Source organism: Taudactylus pleione, unplaced genomic scaffold (genome assembly GCF_031769625.1).
Source record: "Taudactylus pleione unplaced genomic scaffold, aTauple2 ptg000393l, whole genome shotgun sequence".
Lineage (NCBI taxonomy): Eukaryota > Metazoa > Chordata > Amphibia > Anura > Myobatrachidae > Taudactylus > Taudactylus pleione.
This window is the reverse complement of record NW_028284794.1, coordinates 7,428,208-7,446,734: the sequence shown is the minus strand read 5'-3', so window position 1 is coordinate 7,446,734 and position 18,527 is coordinate 7,428,208. Positions and strand designations below refer to the sequence as shown.

General features: G+C 44.9%; 1 protein-coding gene across 2 annotated transcripts in view; it reads right to left on the bottom strand.

Moving 5' to 3' along the window:
- Positions 1 to 18,527, bottom strand: part of LOC148507439 (NXPE family member 3-like) — a 188,502-nt gene that overhangs the window by 17,904 nt on the left and 152,071 nt on the right. For both annotated transcript variants that reach the window (XM_088446148.1, XM_088446150.1), the window contains exon 5: positions 15,794 to 16,009. In XM_088446148.1, the coding sequence (XP_088302274.1) occupies positions 15,794 to 16,009 (216 nt within the window). The remainder of the gene's footprint in view (positions 1 to 15,793; positions 16,010 to 18,527) is intronic.

Below are 18,527 nucleotides of genomic sequence, written 5' to 3'. Positions count from 1 at the left end.
GGGTATGATGGACAATCAATCATCAAGTGAATTACCCTCAACATCAGGGGATGAGGCCTCAAGTAGTCACAAGGTTCCATATCAAAGACCCCCTTTAGGGGTGAAGACCCGTGCAGGACGCGGAAGGGAAGGCAACACAAGAGAAGAGGAGGACAAAGGTGCCGCAAAAGGAACCAGAGGCAAAGGAAGGAGGAGATGAGTTTGATATACAACTTGTCCAGCAGAGAGCTAACTGAAGTAGAAATTGGTGTGTTAAATAAAGGTCTGGGGTATGTGCCAACAAATAAATTGAATTCACTAAATTGGAAAATAGACCACCAATTTCTAAACAGACAGTTAAAGCTCAGGGGTTATTTTGATAATAAAAGTTCCAGTACACAATATGCAAAAAAGGAACCATTCAAAAGTAGATCCCAGTTTGAACCCCCTATAAATAACATGGCCATAAATAGTTTCATTAAGGCACTGGATGTAAATATAACGGAAAAATTGAAAGAAAAAACTCCCCAGAGGAACAACTTAACGAAAGAGGAATGGGGTGCTTTAAAAAGCCTTAGCAACTATAAGGATATTGTTGTGAGACCAGCGGATAAGGGGGGAGGGATAGTGGTGCTCGATGTGGACAAATATAGTCAGGAGATATACAACCAATTAGCTAATATATCAGTATAAGAGAAATTAAGAAAGGATCCGACTGATATGTTTAAAACGGAGGTTGATAATTTGCTTATGGCAGCTGTAAATGGGGGTACCATTACGGAAGAAACTTGTAAGTTTCTAACTATTGATTATCCAAGGGTACCTCTTTTGTATACGCTTCCTAAGAACCACAAGAGCCTTAACCATCCACCATGACGTCCGATAGTGTCAGCCAGAGATTCGCTTTACAGCAATATCTCACTATATTTGGATCACTTTCTGCAACCCTGTGTACAGGCTGGTGATACCTACCTAAAGGATACTACTGACCTGCTTACATGTCTTATGGATATGAGTGAAGTACCGGATAATACATGGTTATGTACCCTGGATATTTCAAGCCTCTATACAAATATACCCCATATTGGAGGTTTGGAGGCGGTGGAAAATTTGATTACCAACAATACCCTATATCAGGGTCCACGCATAGATTTTTTTCTGACTTTATTGGATATGACATTGAGGAGGAATTACTTTTACTTTGATGGCCATTATTACTTGCAAAAAAGTGGATGTGCCATGGGGTCGCACGTGGCACCGACATATGCGAATGCATACATGGCAAAAGTAGAAAAGGATTTCTTCTTCAATCGTGATGTGCGGGATAGAATCTTATTCTACAAGCGCTACATTGACGACGTGATTCTTTTTTGGAGAGGTGATTGTAACGATCTTAAAGATGTTATTGAAATAATAAATGAACTTGACCACCCGATCAAATTCACATACGAAATGAGTTTAGATCAAATAAACTTTCTGGATGTCACTATTATGGTGAACAATAACCTAATATCCACTAAGTTGTATTCAAAGCCAACAGATAGGAATACATTGCTGAGAGCAGATAGTTTCCACCCGGCTACAACTATTAATAGCCTACCATATTCCCAATTATTAAGGGTCAAAAGAGTGACAAGTGACCCCTCCATGCAGGAAGAGGAGATGGACTTAATGGTAGAGAAGTTTAGAGCAAGAGGATACTCTGAAAATTTATTGCGGACAGCATGAAATAAAGTGGAGTGCGTATCAAGGGAAGATACACTGAAACATAAGGACAGAGACCAGATGGATAATGTTCTGAATTGGGTGCACACCTATAGTACAGTACAAAGTGACATTAATAAGGCTAGTAGAGATTTATGGCCGATAATTCAGAATGATAGAGACTTAGTATCTCTTAAAAAAACAAGGATCAGACCATGCTATAAAAGGGGTAGGAATATTAAAGATTGGGTGGTTCGCTCGGATATTACACATCTTAATAAGTCCCCTCAGGTGGCATGTAGACCAACCAATGGATGTTACAAATGCCTAGGGTGTACGACATGTGGTTACTTGTTGACGGGCAAATTCTTTCATCACCCTTATTCAGGACAAAGATTTGAAATATGGCATCGCCTGTCCTGTACAAGCATGTTTGTTGTGTATTTAATCAAATGCCCCTGTGGACTCTGCTATGTAGGGAAAACCGTGCGTTCATTTAAAGAACGCATGGCCCTACACAGATCAGCGATCAGATCTGCCATTAATGGCAAGGGGACGGAACAACCAGTGGCTCGTCACTTTGTGGAGGCCAAGCACAATTTGTCTAGCTTAAAATATATGATAATAGATCATGTTCCGGAAGATGGAAGGAGGGGGGATAGAAATAATAAATTGCTGATGATGGAAGCCAAATGGATCCATTATCTGGATACTGTCAGACCCAAGGGTCTGAATGAACAGTTAAACTATAATATTTTTTGCTAGAGACCCTTTTCTATGCCTTCTGTTGTTCTTCGGGTGTAGATGATTTCTATTTCTACAAGTGAAGTAATCATAAGTCTCTTAGTTTATTGATAATGCATTTACGAATGACTATGTGTTATATTCCAAAGTATGCCGCATTTTGATAGTTTAAGCACTGATCTCCGTTTTTAATTGTATATCTGTGTTTGTTAGTGTATTCATATGTTTTTGTTTATTTTCACGTGGTGTATGTTATGTTGTCTCTCTCGGCAGGCCCCGGGTTTCCATGGTGACAGCCGCGTCACTGATGTGCTGAGGTGTTTCCGGCTCTTACCGGAAGTACTGCACGCGGGACGGCGGGTGGCCAGCGGGACCTGGAGCAGACCGAAGAGGAACAGCAGGTATTTAAGGTGAGTTTTTTACACAAAGTCTGTATTGATGTGTATGCAGCCTGACGAAGGGCAATAAAGCCCGAAACGTTGCAAAAGGAGTTGTAGTAATGTCCTTATTGAAAGCCCGTTGAGTGCCGCCTTTTGGATCTGTATATATATATATATATATATATATATAAATCACAGGGGCTCTGCACTCACCATAATAACTAACAATAAGCAAAGTTGCTGTGAGCTTTAAACCTTGATAGCATACCCTGAGTTTAACACTAATATGATAGCTATGTCCATGTTATAATTCTGAGCAATAGAGTAGGGACTAGCAGTAAAGTGGGGTCTCGTGATGATGGGCTGCAAGCTTAAATGCATTGATCAATTAATGAACTAAAACCCCACTGTTTATTATTATTATTATTATTATTATTATTATTATTATTATTATTAGTTATTATGGTGAGTGCAGAGCCCCTGTGATTTCTATTTAAACAATGTTGTCACATACCATGTTGCACCCCAAATCTAGGAATGGTGAGTGCCATGGATTAGTGCTTTTTGTTTATTTTAATTAATTTTTATAATTAATCATTTTTGTGATCACATTTTCTTATGCACTCCTTTTAACTAGTTTAATTAACTTGTGTCAGCTGTTTTCCTAGGTGCTTTGCAACAGGTGTGCTTGGTAACTGTCTCACGTTTAAAAGCAAAGTTGCTGTGAGCTTTAAACCTTGATAGTATACCCTGAGTTTAACACTAATATGATAGCTATGTCCATGTTATAATTCTGAGCAATAGAGTAGGGACTTGCAGATAAAGTGGGGTCCCGTGACGATGGGCTGCAAGCATAAATGCATTGATCAATTCATGAACTAAAACCCCACTGTTTATTATTATAAATAATAAATCTAGGAATGGTGAATGCCGTGGATTAGTGCTTTATATATATATAAATGAACTCCATCTGCATGAAGAAACAATAGAGGGCACTCACCAGCAGCAGTGCGCTTTTTTCATTTATTGCCAATGGTAAAATTTAGACAGGTTCCAGTCATCGCCAACGTTTCAATCCTGAAGGACCTTTGTCAAGACTTAAATCCAGCAACCATTATCAGCATACATGTGCACCAGATAGCGTCACCGTCACCAACAGACTAAAAAACATGTGTATCAAATGCCACATTTATACCAATGTTACCTTCATTCCGCGCTCAAACAGCTGACACCGGGAACCCAGAACCAGAAGTAACGATCTCAGCACTGCGAAACCTGGCACCACATGTGATGCTCGGCAGCACTTGAAACCGGAAGTGGTGAATATGATGATGAGGCACCCGGAATATATATATATTTATATATATATATATATATATATATATTAGAGATGAGTGGTTCGCATTCCTTGGAATCAAAACATGACTGAACTTCCTGGATCCAAGGCGAGCCGCAGATTGGATCTCCCCGTCTGCCTCAGATCTCAACCCAAGCCAAGCCCTTGAGATCCCGCTGTCGGATCTTGCTGTTTTGACTCAGGTACCAATTTTGCTGGCACCCCTGAACTGGCAATACCACCAGCAACCCTGCACTGAGAACACCACTGGCACCCCCACACTGCCAACACCACCAGCACTTCCGCACTCAGAACACCACCGACACACCCACACTGCCAACACCGCTGGCACCCCTGAACTGCAAACACAGACAGCAACACCATACTGAAGATACCACCGGCACACCCGCACTCAGAAAACTGCTGACACTTTTGCCCTGCCGACACTGCTGGAACCCTGCAATGAGAACACTGCCAGCGCTCCTGCACTGCCAACACCACCAGCACTGAAGACACCACCACCACCCCTGCACTGCCAAGACCACTGGCACGCCTGGACTATCAACACTAACACTGAGAACACTGCTGGAACTGCCGACACAGCTGGAACCCCACACTAAAGACAATGCCAGCACCTTCTGTCACCATAAGTACATCATTGGTGTATCCAGTCTGCACTGTATCCTGCCTGCACTGTATTTGATCTGCACTGTTACCCGCACTATATAAAACCTATGCTGTATCTGACCCACACTGTATCTGCCCTATGCTCTATCTGACCCGCACTGTTTCTGATCCACACTGTATATGACCCACACTGTATCCAACCCACACTGTATCCTGCACTGTATGTGATTAGGACTGTATGCAACCCATACTGTATCCAACCCACACTGTATCCCCCACTGTATGCGACCAGGACTGTATGCGATCTTGACTGTATGCTACCCACGCTGTGTCCAACCCACACTGTATCCAACCTGCACTGTATCTAACCCACACTGTGTCTGACCTGCACTGTATCTGACCTGCACTGTATCTGACCTGCATCATATCCTACCTGCACTGTATATGACATTCACTTTATCCGACCCACACTGTATCCAACCAGCACTGTATCTAACCCACACTGTATCTGACCTGCACTGTATCCTACCCACACTGTATATGACCTTCACTGTATCTGACCTGCACCGTCTCCTACCTGCACTGTATATGACATGCACTTTATCCGACCCACACTGTATCCAACCTGCACTGTATCTAACCCACACTGTATCCTACCCGCACTGTATATGACCTATACTGTATCCGACCCAAACTGTATCCAACCAACACTGTATCCTGCACTGTTTGTGACCTAAACTGTATACAGAGCCTGATTCAGACCCGCTCGCGAGCGCACAGTGCTTGCAAGTGGGTTGACGGTCCTCCAATGCGCATGCGCAGGCATGCGCATACGTGAACCCTTGAGCGAGCGCAAAAAGCACTCGCTCTGAGGCTCGCATCAAACGGGGCGGCTGTCGATGTTGATAGACAGCTTGCCCCATTTGGTAGGCAGGGAGGGGGGGTGGCTTGGCAAACTGAGGCGTTCCCAAAGGAAAGCCTGCCATTTGTGGGCAGCCCTACTAACATCACTCGTGATGTCAGTAGGTGGACTTCCTGCTCTAATAGAGCAGGAAGTCCACTGGGGCTTGTGGCAACAAGACCCTACCGCAAGGGTCTCGTCTCAAGCCCGATGGTCGCGATGGTCTTGACCATCGCGACCATCACCGGGCCGCTCGCTATGGCTGTGTGTGGTCACCCACAGCTTAACGAGCGGCCGAGAGGCCGCACCAAAAAAAAATAAAAACCTCCCTGATTCAGAGCGAACACTCTTTCAGAGCATCAGGCTCTGAATCAGGGCCACAGTCCACACTATGGATCTCATTCAAAGGCGGTTGGACGTAGAGAGCGATGTTTTTTTCAACTGTGCATGCGTACACATGGTAGTGCGCGTGCGCAAGCCTGTCTTTCCAACCGCAATCCTCTTGCTCACTAGTCAGTACGAGGTCATAGCTGTGATTGATATTTCGTGCCGTTTGTGGGTGGTTACAGGGGAAGGTGCTTATGAACGGGGGTGTGGTGGCGCGAACGCCGGCGTGGTTGACCTTAAAAAGGGCGTTTTAAGGGTGTGGATATATTACTGAGCGAGTCATCACACATGTCATCTCGTAGCAATAACGATGCTACTGCTCGCAGTACTAAAGGTGGCCCAGGGTCTATCCTAAGCATTGCGAGTGCAGGCGATGGTTTCTGCCTCAACCAATGTCTGTAGGCAATTAACAATGTAACAGGTGTTAATCGTACTGACGTCGGTTGCCGCCTGCGACCGACTTTGAATTAGCCCATAAAGATAGTAGGTGTGCTTTCATTGTTGTGGGTGTTTCCGCGCTTATGATGTTCCATTGCGATTGAGCGCTCATTTTGCATATTTTCGATCACTTTGGGTGCGACCGATCGCTCCCAAGCGACCACCTCTGAATGAGGTCCTATATCCCTCACTGTATGCAGCCTGCATTGTAACAAACCCACAGGTATGGAATGCTGTTTTTACAGTTGGGGAGATTTTGTGGAACTGCTGAACAAAATGCTGATTGATCACATTACTAATTTGCAAAACATTTTTAAACAGAAATAACTATTTTTTCCGCTGCTCTGTTTCTTAGTCTAACCAGCCAGCCTTTGGTTTATATTGCTGAATAATATTGTGAGCTGTGAGGTGGTTACAATACAACTGAGTGGAAATAACTAGAAAAGCATCCAAATACTTGAATAAGTTTGAGGATAGATAAGCACACTGTTTGATATGTAATTTTTGTTAGGTAGTTAAGGGTTAAGAGCTGGTGGGTGTGGTTAGGCATTGGTCATTTGACAGGTATAAGCCTATTGTAGGATTTGAGGGAGGGCTTAGAGGACCCATATAAATAGCCTGGTGAGAGGGGCCATCTTCCTCTTTCCAGTTTTTCAGCCAGGCTGGCTAAGTGTCACATATATATTGTATTTTCTCTGTCTGTCTGTCTTTCTTTGGTTCTTTTACTTTCACACCTGATCATTTCCCATTTGCTTTCATTCTCTCTGTTAGTTCCTCTTTTACTGCCTTCCTTGTTTATCTATTTTTCCCTTCCTTTCAGCGCCTGTCCCCCTTTTTATTTCTCTTCCCTCCCCTGCTTGTGCTTTCATCTATCCCCATCCCTGCCCGTCCCCCTCTCCAATAACAGTTATGCCCATGTCTCGCCATTCAGCCCCCCCACCCCGATGCTTGATGTAGGCTTCCAGGCTGCTCATCTCCTTGTCTGCCTCATCATTCTGGTGAGGGCCATGGCCTGCTGCAGGCTGCAATCCTGCGCCTGTCCACACCCTAGCTTCTGGCCCACGAGCAGTGGGCAACCCAGCGGCTTCTCCCCTGATCATGGCCACCTGGCTCTCCGGCGGTGCTGTGAGTAGCGCAGGCAGTCATGGCTCCCTGGACACATCTCTTCAGAGCACAGCCAGCCCGCGCCCTGCTTCGGTGGATGGCCATGCCCACAGGGTCATGGCAGCCATTTTAGATACACAGTCGATGCAGGGAGGACTGCTTAGTCCCGTTCCCCCATCAGCCCCCATTACTCCAGGAGCAGCCCCACTGCACAGCCTTCATCGCTGTTATTCAGCCCCAGAGCTTCCCCCTTCACTGTGGTGTCAGCTGTGAGGTCCAGCATCATTGGAGCTCCAGGCACACCCCCTAGTAATGTGCTCACCTTAGTTTACCCCTCACCCATGGGAGGTGGTTACACCCTTTTGCCTTTGGTGGTGCCAGGGATGCAGCACATCAATATTGCTCCATTTAAATCCTTAATGGTCTAGCAGCCAGACTGGTCCCCTTATTTCCCTTCCAACGGGCCTCTGTGCACACTCCCCTTACAATATTCTGCTCCTTACCATTTGGCCCCCCCACATGTACCTTAGCCACCACCCCCCACTCTGCTCCAGTATGCCCCCCCTCTGCTACCCTGCTCCAGTATGCCCCCCCTCTGCTACCTTGGGCCCTGAACCCTTTTATTAGGGGTTTGCGCCTAATGCACCTCAGCAGCCTTTTCCTCTGCCTCATGCCCCCGCAGCTGCATATGCCCAAACACATGCTACAACCCACACTTCCCCTTCCATCCTCCCTGCCCACCAAGCCGCCTGCACCTGCCCATGTCCCACTGACACCCACGGTTTCCCCTGCCCCTACTTCTGCAGAGGGAGTTGCTCCCATGTTGTATTCACCAGTGATTGTTTCAATTCCCAAGGTTGCAGTTTTGGAGTATTCCAGTCATGTTGTCGAGGTCCAGCGGTTAGTAGGTATGGTAATGTCAGTGAGTGAAGTTGAGGGGACTGTTGGCAAACGCAGAGGAGGAAGTGGCTGCTCCTTCAGCGTAAATTTCTGATGAGTATGGTGTTGTCAGTTTCTGATGAGTATGGTGTTACTACATTACGCAGCGCACATTCCACATCCTCTTATTTTAGCGACTATACAACTTCATCCAAAAGGCCGCATAAGCTCGTTCATGAGTCACTTAGCACACAAAATTAAGGGGAAGTGAGGGAGCCCTAAAAGGTCTAGCACAGTGTTGGCAACTAAAGTTCTGGATGCAGCGGGGGATATGGTTCACTGTGCGAATACGGCCATCCTTAGGGGTCTAAGGTCTAAAGTTAGGGAGTGGATCAGGAAAGGAAAATTTGTGGATATGTTTGCGATTACAGCCGACACAAAAAAGGCTTTAGATCAGGTTAAGTCAGCTGGGGTAGTGTTCATTTCAGAATTGGGAGGCGGGTATGTTTGTTTTTGCAGCGGGCTACCTTGAGTCCAGGCCGGGGGAATACATGATTGTCCTGAAGTATATGCATATGGTTAGGGCGCTTGTGTGGCCCTTTTTCTTCCCCACCTTTGAAGGGTTTATGTGTATTGCCTTTAGGGGTCGTGCCAAAGAAGGAACCAGGTAAATTTAGGCTGATACAGCAGCTCTCTTACCCAGAGGGAGGGTCAGTCAATGACGCGCTAGATCCATCAGATTTGCCAATCTTTTCTGCAAGCTCTAGAAATAGTAAGGAGGGCTTTATTAGCTAGTGGATATCGAATCTGCTTTCTGGCTGTTGCCCCTTCACCACGACTCATTACAGTACATGGGTTTTAGAGTTGTATTATGTTGACTGATGTTTACCAATGGGCTGTTCCATCTCTTGTTCTTTCTTCGAGTGTTTTAGTTACTTTTTGCTGTGGTGCATACAGGCGGATACAGGACATACCGGTGTGTCCCACTACCTGGACGACTTTCTATTAGTAGGGCCAGCAGATACCCTGGTTTGTGAGGATTTACTCTTTTCCTCCTGGTTGCTCGTGACAATACAGATGGTCTGGCTACATGCTTGTCTTATTTAGGTATAGATATCAATACCTTGCTAGGGTATGCTACTTGCCTTTGGAGAAGGTGCGGGATTTGGGGGGGTTGCTAGAAGCATTTGTTCTAGCAAAGAAGGTCTCGCTGAAGCAGCTGCAGTCATTGCTAGGCCTCTTTAACTTTGCCTGTAGAGTCATACCTATGGGTCAGGTCTTCTGTAGGAGGTTAGAAAGAGCCAAGGCAGGAGTAAAGAGGCCTCACCACCTCATACGCATATCGCAAGATCTGAGAGAGGACCTGCACATTTGGTTGCTGTTTCTGTGAGATTTCAACAGTGTGCGGATATGGCTCCAGGCCCCTGTAGCTAATTCTGAGCTTTAGATATTTACGGATGTGTCTGGTTCCTTTGTTTTAGGTGCCTTTTTAGAAGAAGAGTGGTGCGCGGAGCCTTGGATGGAATACTAGGAACCTCCTGCTCCTGATTGTAGTGGTTATTGATCTGTGGGCCCCCAGGTTCTGCAATAGGTGAATCCTATTCTGGTGCGATAACTTGGGCAAAGTTCAGGCGGTCAATAATCAGCCTGCTAAAGGATTTGATTGTTACAGTAACGGGAGTTGCTTCAGGCTGGTACGAATCGGCCCTTTTTAGATTACCTTTTTCATTATCTTATTTTGGGGCTTTTAGAATTGGCGAGCTGGTTGCGACTAATAAGATTTCCATGCTGTCAGGCTAATGTTTAAAAATGTGGTAGTTAAGCCGGCATTGATCTTATGCAAAATACATATGTCCAAGACAGATCAGCTGGCCAGAGGGCATTGGATTTCTATTCCGCCAAATTCTGATCCAGTAATTTGTCCAGTTGCTCTTGCAGGGCAATTTAATAATGTTCACTCACCATGGGGCACACAATGGCTTGTACATGCTAATCTCACTCCATTGTCCAGGTTTCAGTTTACGACGGTGTTTCATAATTGTCTTATTGCTTTAGGCTTGCCTATGGAGCATTTCAGGAAGCATTTGTTTAGGATAGGGGCAGCAACTTGCGCAGCGGTTGCAGGTGCTTCGGTCAACAAATTAAAACAGTAGGGTTGGTGGAAGTCATCAGCTTATAGAACTTATTTAACCACTTGCCTGGCACAGTCGTATCAGATACGACCATACCAGACTGGGCTTTCCCTAACCTGACCAGTCAGAAACACACAGTGGGCGGCTTGCTGGAAGTTAACTTCCAGCAGCCGCCCATCTCAGAGGGACCTACCATTAGTGGTCAGACAGATTAGAGGATATCCGCCGTGCGGTATTCACCTGGACTCTTTGTGATATGCTTGCTCATTTTAGACAAAATGTGAGTGTTCCTATGTAGAATGCAATAAACTCTTTGTGATCTATTTCACAATGGTGCGCTCCCATTTCTTTGTGCCATAGATCTAATATGGCTCTGGAGGAGAGCTAAGGAGGAGAGCTGCAATATATCCCAACTAAATATACAGATTTAGAGCTGGTCGGGAGAGACCCTTTTTTCATTACACAAAGGTATTGAAATGCACCTTGGACTCTTTGGTGATATATATATATATATATATATATATATATATATAATTGATAGATATTGCAGAGCCTCTGTTTAGGGATGGCAACCGACCATGGATGGTTTCCAAACATCGATGGTCTGACTGAAAACAAGTGGTTTGCCATTGCTGGTGGCCATCAATGTTGCACCATCGATGGTAGCCATCAATCGATGTTTAGGAAACATCGATATTTGTGGTCTACACAGATCTTGCCCAATCGCTAAACAATTGATGGCTTCTAACGATGGTTGAACCATCAATGGTACAGCTGTCAATGGCCATCACTACAGTATAACATAAAAATTGCTATTTTTATGGTATACTGGGTTTAAAAAAAAAAAAATTTCAAATAAAATAGTGATGGATAAGTTTAAAATTATGTTCTTGGCCTAATTCAATCATAAAAGAAACCGACAATTTTGGAGCGGTTTTTGGAAAAAGAATTCGTCAGTTAAGTGGTTAAGGGAGGATCAGTTGCATAAGTAGCTGTGCTCCTTGCAAGTTTGTTGGGGAACCCAGGGGCCTTATGCCTACTGCTGCTTTGGAGTTTGAGGGGCTTTTCAGTTTTGCCCTCAGAGAGGTTTTCTGTTTTTCACCATCAGATGGGTCACCCAACTATTTCCCTTCCCTTGGGTTAGTTTGTTGTTATGTAAGAATCAATTTCTGACTAGGTAAATTTTCTTACAGGGTTGCCCAGGAATGCTAATTGTCGGGTGTGGTTTGTGGGGCAGTCATACATTTATTGGGCTAGACAGCACTCCTTAGCTGATACACGCTATTAGGGATGACTTGCAGGTGCTTGTCAATCGTTGGCCCACCGTCGGCGAAGCAAGGTCAGACATGGTTCCACGTAATTTTTTTGGGGGGAACCCAGGGTGGTGTGGCATTGGATGGAATCCATCGGAAGTTCAATAAGGCAATTGGCCATTTTGTCCTTAGTGTTGGTGGCCACGTCATAAAGTACCCACATTTGCGGTATGAGGAGCAGAGCTTTTATAGCCTGATGGGGTATATCTCACGGGCCTGGGTCTAGAGCTGTTTATCAGCAACCTATGCAGTTTCCTGTACTGTTCAAAAGGGTCACAGTTTGGTGGTGGGCCTGGTTCTACGAACCGGGCTTTGGCGAGAAGCATTGCTTTCCTCCTGCCACGTATTTCTAAATTTCAATTTGATTAATAAATTCTGGCTGTGACCTCTTTAATTCCATATACATGTACCAGTGTGCAGGGGCTGGCTGGCAACTTTTAGCCTGGGGGGCAAATGCATGCAGGCAGCCCTGGCAGAGGAGTAGCGTGTAGCCAGGGTGCCCGAAGAACGTGCGTGCAATGGCGCCGCCCCCCTCAAGTTTTTCAGGGAGGAGGCGGGTCCATATGGGATTAATGTAAGGTAAAAATAAAGATTAGGGGCAGCCCCCTGTCGTAGTGCCCATATGCAGTGCCCCCGTGTGCCACAGGATAGGGGGGGAAATAGGGGGGGAAATTGTGTAAGGTCCCCCTATTTTTAAAACGAGCACTGGGATCAAATCCAACTGGGGTGCAATGCCACAGCCAAGGGACCCTTTCACCGGGTCTCCCCGGCCAAAGCGCTATCACCCCAACCAGTCAGTCCAAGCCAGGGCTCTCAGGGGTCTCCCCTCTCCCAAGCACCCTAGGCTTTTCCCCGCACCCCTGGGAAGTGGGTGCAGGGGTAATAATGGTGAAATCAGAATGTAAACTATTGTTTGTTACAGTTAAAGTACAAGTGCATGCATGCCTTCCCTTTGGCACTTGTAGAACTACAAGTGTGAGCAGGTGGCTGGCTCCCGTAACCACACTGTAAAAAAAATTGTCAAAAAACCACAAGACACACACTGTAGATTTTACAATTTTATTACACACCTACCACACTCACACATACTTACCTGCTGCCATCTGTTCTGTAACTTGTCTAAGTAGAAATCCACAAATGAGACCTGTCGCTGGTCTCTGGAGCATCCAGGGGTCTTGGCAAAATAACAAAATGAGACCCAGGACCATTTTGTACATTAGCGATGCATGTGTGACCACATACATCGCTACCCATCTAATGACTGGAGACCTCATGTGTCATCTGTCATTAGCCAGAACTGCCAGCCAATCAGTGGCTGCTCTCCAGTTAGTTGTGGATTTATACTATGTATGGGTTATAGGGATAGTATATATTCAATATTCACTTACATACAAAGAGCTAAGGATTTTGCTGAACCTGTATCTAGATTTAATGCTCTACTATTCAGCTGAAACTTGATCTAGACCATGGATTTTGGTATAGCTATAATAGGTAATTGATAGTGAGGTCTATTGTTTAGGTGCTTTTGCATGCCAGGGCAAAGAAGAAGAGTCAATCAAAACATTAGGTGTTCAGAGAATATTTTTCTAGCTATACCAGTTATTTTTACATTGAAAACCCTGTACAGGGACATCATTAGGTGGTACTAGAGATGGGATGCTTCCCGACTGCTTTATCCTGGTGAGGGTTAAATGACAGGCATCTATATCTAGATGCCTGTCATTTTCCCGATGCCTGGAGACAGGCGCCCAGCATCCCGTTCGAAGGGATGTCAGCCGCCATGAGCAAACAGCCACGGGGGGGAGGGTTAGGTTTAGGGCACCCAAGGGGGACTTAGGGTTAGGCACCCCTCCGGGAGGGTTAGGTTTAGGCTAGGGGGATGGAGGGTTAGTGTTAGGCACCCCCAGGAGGGACTTAGGGTTAGGCACCCCCCCGGGGGTCCTTAGGTTTAGGCAGTGGGGAAGGGGGGATTAGGTTTAGGCAATTGGGAGGGAGGTTAGAGTTAGGCACCCCTAAGGAGGGTTAGGAGGTTAGGTTAGGTTAGTTTTTACTTACCTGCGGACGATCGGGATTTCCAGTGCTGTCGGGCTTCCGCTGCCGGGATCTCTGCTTCTGTCAGCCTGCCGCGCCCGGGATTCGAACTGCCAGCCAGAGGGACGGCGGTATTTCATACCGATTCCCTAGAGATACAGTGGTTCGGGGCTAAAATCTTTGATACAAGTGAGACCTTGGGGAAGGGGGAAAGGTATCATCAACCCTGGTGGGAGAGAGCTCACCCACATCCCACTCCTGCTACTGATAATGTAGCTCATCTGATTTCTGGTGAAATAATTATATACTCCCAACCAGTTACCATGAGTCTGTTTCCTTAGCAACCACAGCCAGATAGTGATTGCTGGTGATGGAGCAGTGAGAGACAATATAGCAGCCTCACTCCCACTGGGAACTCCACCCTACTCTCACATGTTATACTCAGCGACGAAGCTAGGAGTGCAAGGGGACCTTTTACCTACTACACCTATCCCTCTCTTTCCTGTCTCTACCTCTCTCTCTCTTCTGTTTCTCTTTCTTCACCTAAGTATTTTCCCTTACCTCTTTCTCCATATCTCTCTCTCTCAGGGGTCTATTTAATAAGCCTTGAATGGAGATAAGTGAATGGAGATAAAGTATGAGCCAATCAGCTCCTAACTGCCATGTCACAGGCTGTGTTTGAAAATTGGCAGTTACAGTAGGATCTGGTTGGTTGTTACTTTATCTCCACCCAAGGCTAAAGTAAATAGGCCCCAAAAACATCTTTGTCACTTATGTAGTGCCCCTGCTCCTTTCTGTCACCCCCTTCTAATGGGGACAGAGTGTCATCCCAGCCTTAGTATACTTAATACTGTATATTAGCTGTATACCCAGTCACTGTGTTGCCCCTCTGCTGTCCACCTCACTAGGAGCTGGGCTGCTGACCTTACATTACTAGTTCATTTTCCAACTCTTCATTTACATCATTCTTTGGGTTTTTGTCTTTTATGGTAAAAAACAAAAACAAAACATATTTTTTTTTTAAAAACTAATTATTAAAAACATGCAGAAGTTGGCAGACAGTGTCCATCCTACTTCTGTGACAAGTTGGAAAGATGTTGGCTGGTCTGATGAAAAAGTTGCTTAGGTAAGTGAAGCCATTTTAGTTGGACAGACAAGTTGGACAGTTGATCAGTTGGATGGTTGGAGGAACATTGGTCTGGTGTATAGCCAGATTCTAACCAGCCAACTGGTTGACTGGCTGGAACAAACATCTGGTAAAGAACTAAATGGGAGCAGATGACAAATGGCCATTTGCTCACAAACACTGGAAAAAAAGGCAAAAACAATCATTCAAACAAGTTGATTAAATCCGGTTGATTTAACAACTTGTCTAAACAAGTTTTTATCTGTTTTACAACATTTGCCCTCATACATTACCAGATTTTTGTTCCAACCAGAAAACTACTGTAGTTGGCTGGTTGGAAAGATTTATGTGTGTGGCCAGCTATACAGGGATAATACACATGCATCATTCTCACAGCCAATTGCTTGCCTAATAATATGGACATTTTAAAGAAAATAGCTTATTCAATAACATATTTTGTATAAACTTCTTTAGGATATAATTTAGTAGTAACTGTTATAAGTTCATTACATGAATTAATAAATGACTTAATGCTAATTAAACTGCTTGTTATACTTGGAAAGAACAAGAAACTTCATGAAAGATACTCAAGTTTGAATCCATTTCCACTTTCTACCTGCAAAAGCACAGATAAATAGAGATCTCCCCATATAATAGTGTATGGCATGTATGGCCAATGAATATATGCAGAAAAACAAAGTGAAAATCTTACTGGGGATGAAACTCTCCAAATACTCAAACCACTGGCGCAGAGTGGAGTCTCCAATCATGTGGATGTCTTTCCCCTTGAGACAGGCAAGAGCATCGGATGGCTGAGGAAAATGCCGCGCTGAACAAGTAAGGGAAGTCCATTTGTCATCATAATAAAAGCCAGAAGGTTGTGTAGGTTCCTGGTCAGGTCTGCAGGCCGAGAGATTGGAGATGAGTCCTGAAAGAGAGTGGGCTGAGTGAGGGATATAAATATACAATTCAGTTTAGAGGGTGATACAGTTACACCACAATCTCACATATATAAAGATTGCATAAAAGGTTGTGTTATATAAATACTCCCAGACTACTTCACTGATTGGTCCCCCATTCAGAAATTCCATAATTTCTGCAAAGAATCTGCTCCCAAAAAACATTTGTGCCAGTACAATCACAAGAGAGTCCCCAAAACAATTGTGCAGGTACAATCACAAGAGAGTCCCCAAGACAATTGTGCAGGTACAATTACAAGAGAGTCCCAAAAACAATTGTGCCCATACAATCACAAGAAAGTCCTAAAATAATTGAGCAACTGCATGTACAATCAGAATAGAGTCCCAAAAACAATTGTGCATGTATAATTACAATGGAGACCCAAAAACAATTGTGCAAGTACAAACAGAAGAGAGTCCCAAAAACAATTGTGCAGGTACAATCACAAGAGAGTCGCAAAAACATTTATTCCTGTACAATCAGAAGAAAGTCCTAAAACAAATGTGCAAGTGCATGTACAATCAGAAGCGAGTCCCAGAAACAATTGTGCCCGTACAATCAGAAGAAAGATTTAAAAAATAGTGCACATGCATGTATAATCAGAAAAGAGTCTCAAAAACAATTGTGCATGTAAAAACACAAGAGAGTCCCCGAAATAATTGTGCAGGAACAATCACAAGAAAGTCCCAAAAACATTTGAGACTGTACAATCACAAGAAAGTCCTAAAACAATAGTGCACGTGCATGCACAATCAGAAGAGAGTCCCTAAAGCAATTGCACATGTACAATCACAAGAGAGTCCCAAAAACAATTGTGCAGGTACAATTACAAGAGAGTGCCAAAAACAATTGAGCAGGTACAAACACAAGAGAGTCCCCAAGACAATCGTGTAGGTACAATCACAAGAGAGTCCCCAAAATAATTGTGCAGGTACAATCGCAAGAAAGTCCCAAAAACATTTGTGACTGTACAATCACAAGAAAGTCCTAAAACAATAGTGCACGTGCATGCACAATCAGAAGAGTGTCCCAAAAACAATTGTACATGTACAAACACAAGAGAGTCCCAAAAACAATTGTGCAGGTACAATTACAAGGGAGTGCCAAAAACAATTGAGCAGGTTCAAACACAAGAGAGTCCCCAAGACAATCATGTAGGTACAATCACAAGAGAGTCCCAAAATCTATTATTCCTCATACAATAACAAGAGAGTTTCCAAAACAATTGTGCAGGTACAATCACAAGAGAGTCCCAAAACAGGTACAATCAGAAGAGAGGGCCTGATTCAGAGCTGGACGCTCTGACAGAGCGCTCGCTCTGAATCAGGGCCGTCCTTCTTGTTTTTCAGAGCGGCCTCCCGGCCACCCACAGCTATAGCGAGCGGCCAGGAAGATGGTCGCGATGGTCAAGACCATCACGACCATCGGGCTTGCGACGAGACCCTTGTGGTAGGGTCTTGTTGCCGCAAGCCCTAGAGTGCTTTCGGCTCTACCAGAGCCGAAAGCACTCCCACTGACATCACTTGTGATGTCAGTGGGGCCGGTCCCAGATGGTAGGTGTTCCCATGGGAACGCCTACGTCTGGGCAGCCATGCCCCCGGCCTGCCCACCAAAGGGGGCGTGCTGTCACTCAACATCGACAGAACGCCCCCTTTGGTATGAGACCCGGAGCAACGGTTTGCCCGTCGCTATCTGGGTCTCGCACATGCGCACGACGGAGCCGGCTCCGTTGCGCGCATGTGCACTGGGCCACCATCGACCCACTTGCGAGCGCATAGTGCTCGCAACCAGGTCTGAATCAGGCCCAGAGTCCCAAAAATAATTGTACAGGTACAATCACAAGTGAGTCCCCAACACAATTATGCAGGTGCAAACACAAGAGTTCCAAAAACAATTGTGCAGGTACAATCACAAGAGAGTCCCAAAAACAATTGTGCAAATACAATCACAAGAGTTCCAAAAACAATTGTGCAGGTACAATCACAAGATAGTCCCAAAAACAATTGTGTAAATACAATCACAAGAGGATTTCGGGCTGACTCTGAGTTGGATTCAAGTAGCAGTACAGTGAGATCTTGTTGGATTAAAGCATTAAAGCATACACCGCCAATGTAAGAAATTGTCGACTGCGCATGCACCAAATCAGACTTAAGCATTGGGACAGAATTTGCTGGTTCAAATGGATTGATCCATCCTTTGACAGACCACACTATCTGTGAAATGGTCAAGTTTCATGTTCAATTATAGTGTGCAAATGGAGGTGGGATGCCTGTTGCAGATGGATCTTTTGCACCCAGCATGGGGTGGATGCAAGTCCAAATGCTAATGATTACAACTATAGATGGGAAAACAATAGGCAGGACAGGATTTTACATCGGCCGCACAAATTTCCTGCATATGCAACTGCGGCTCTTTGGTGGGGGCCTCTGATTGGCAGTTAAGTCGGTCAAACCATTGCATCAAAAGACTGATGGCAAAAGTGTGTA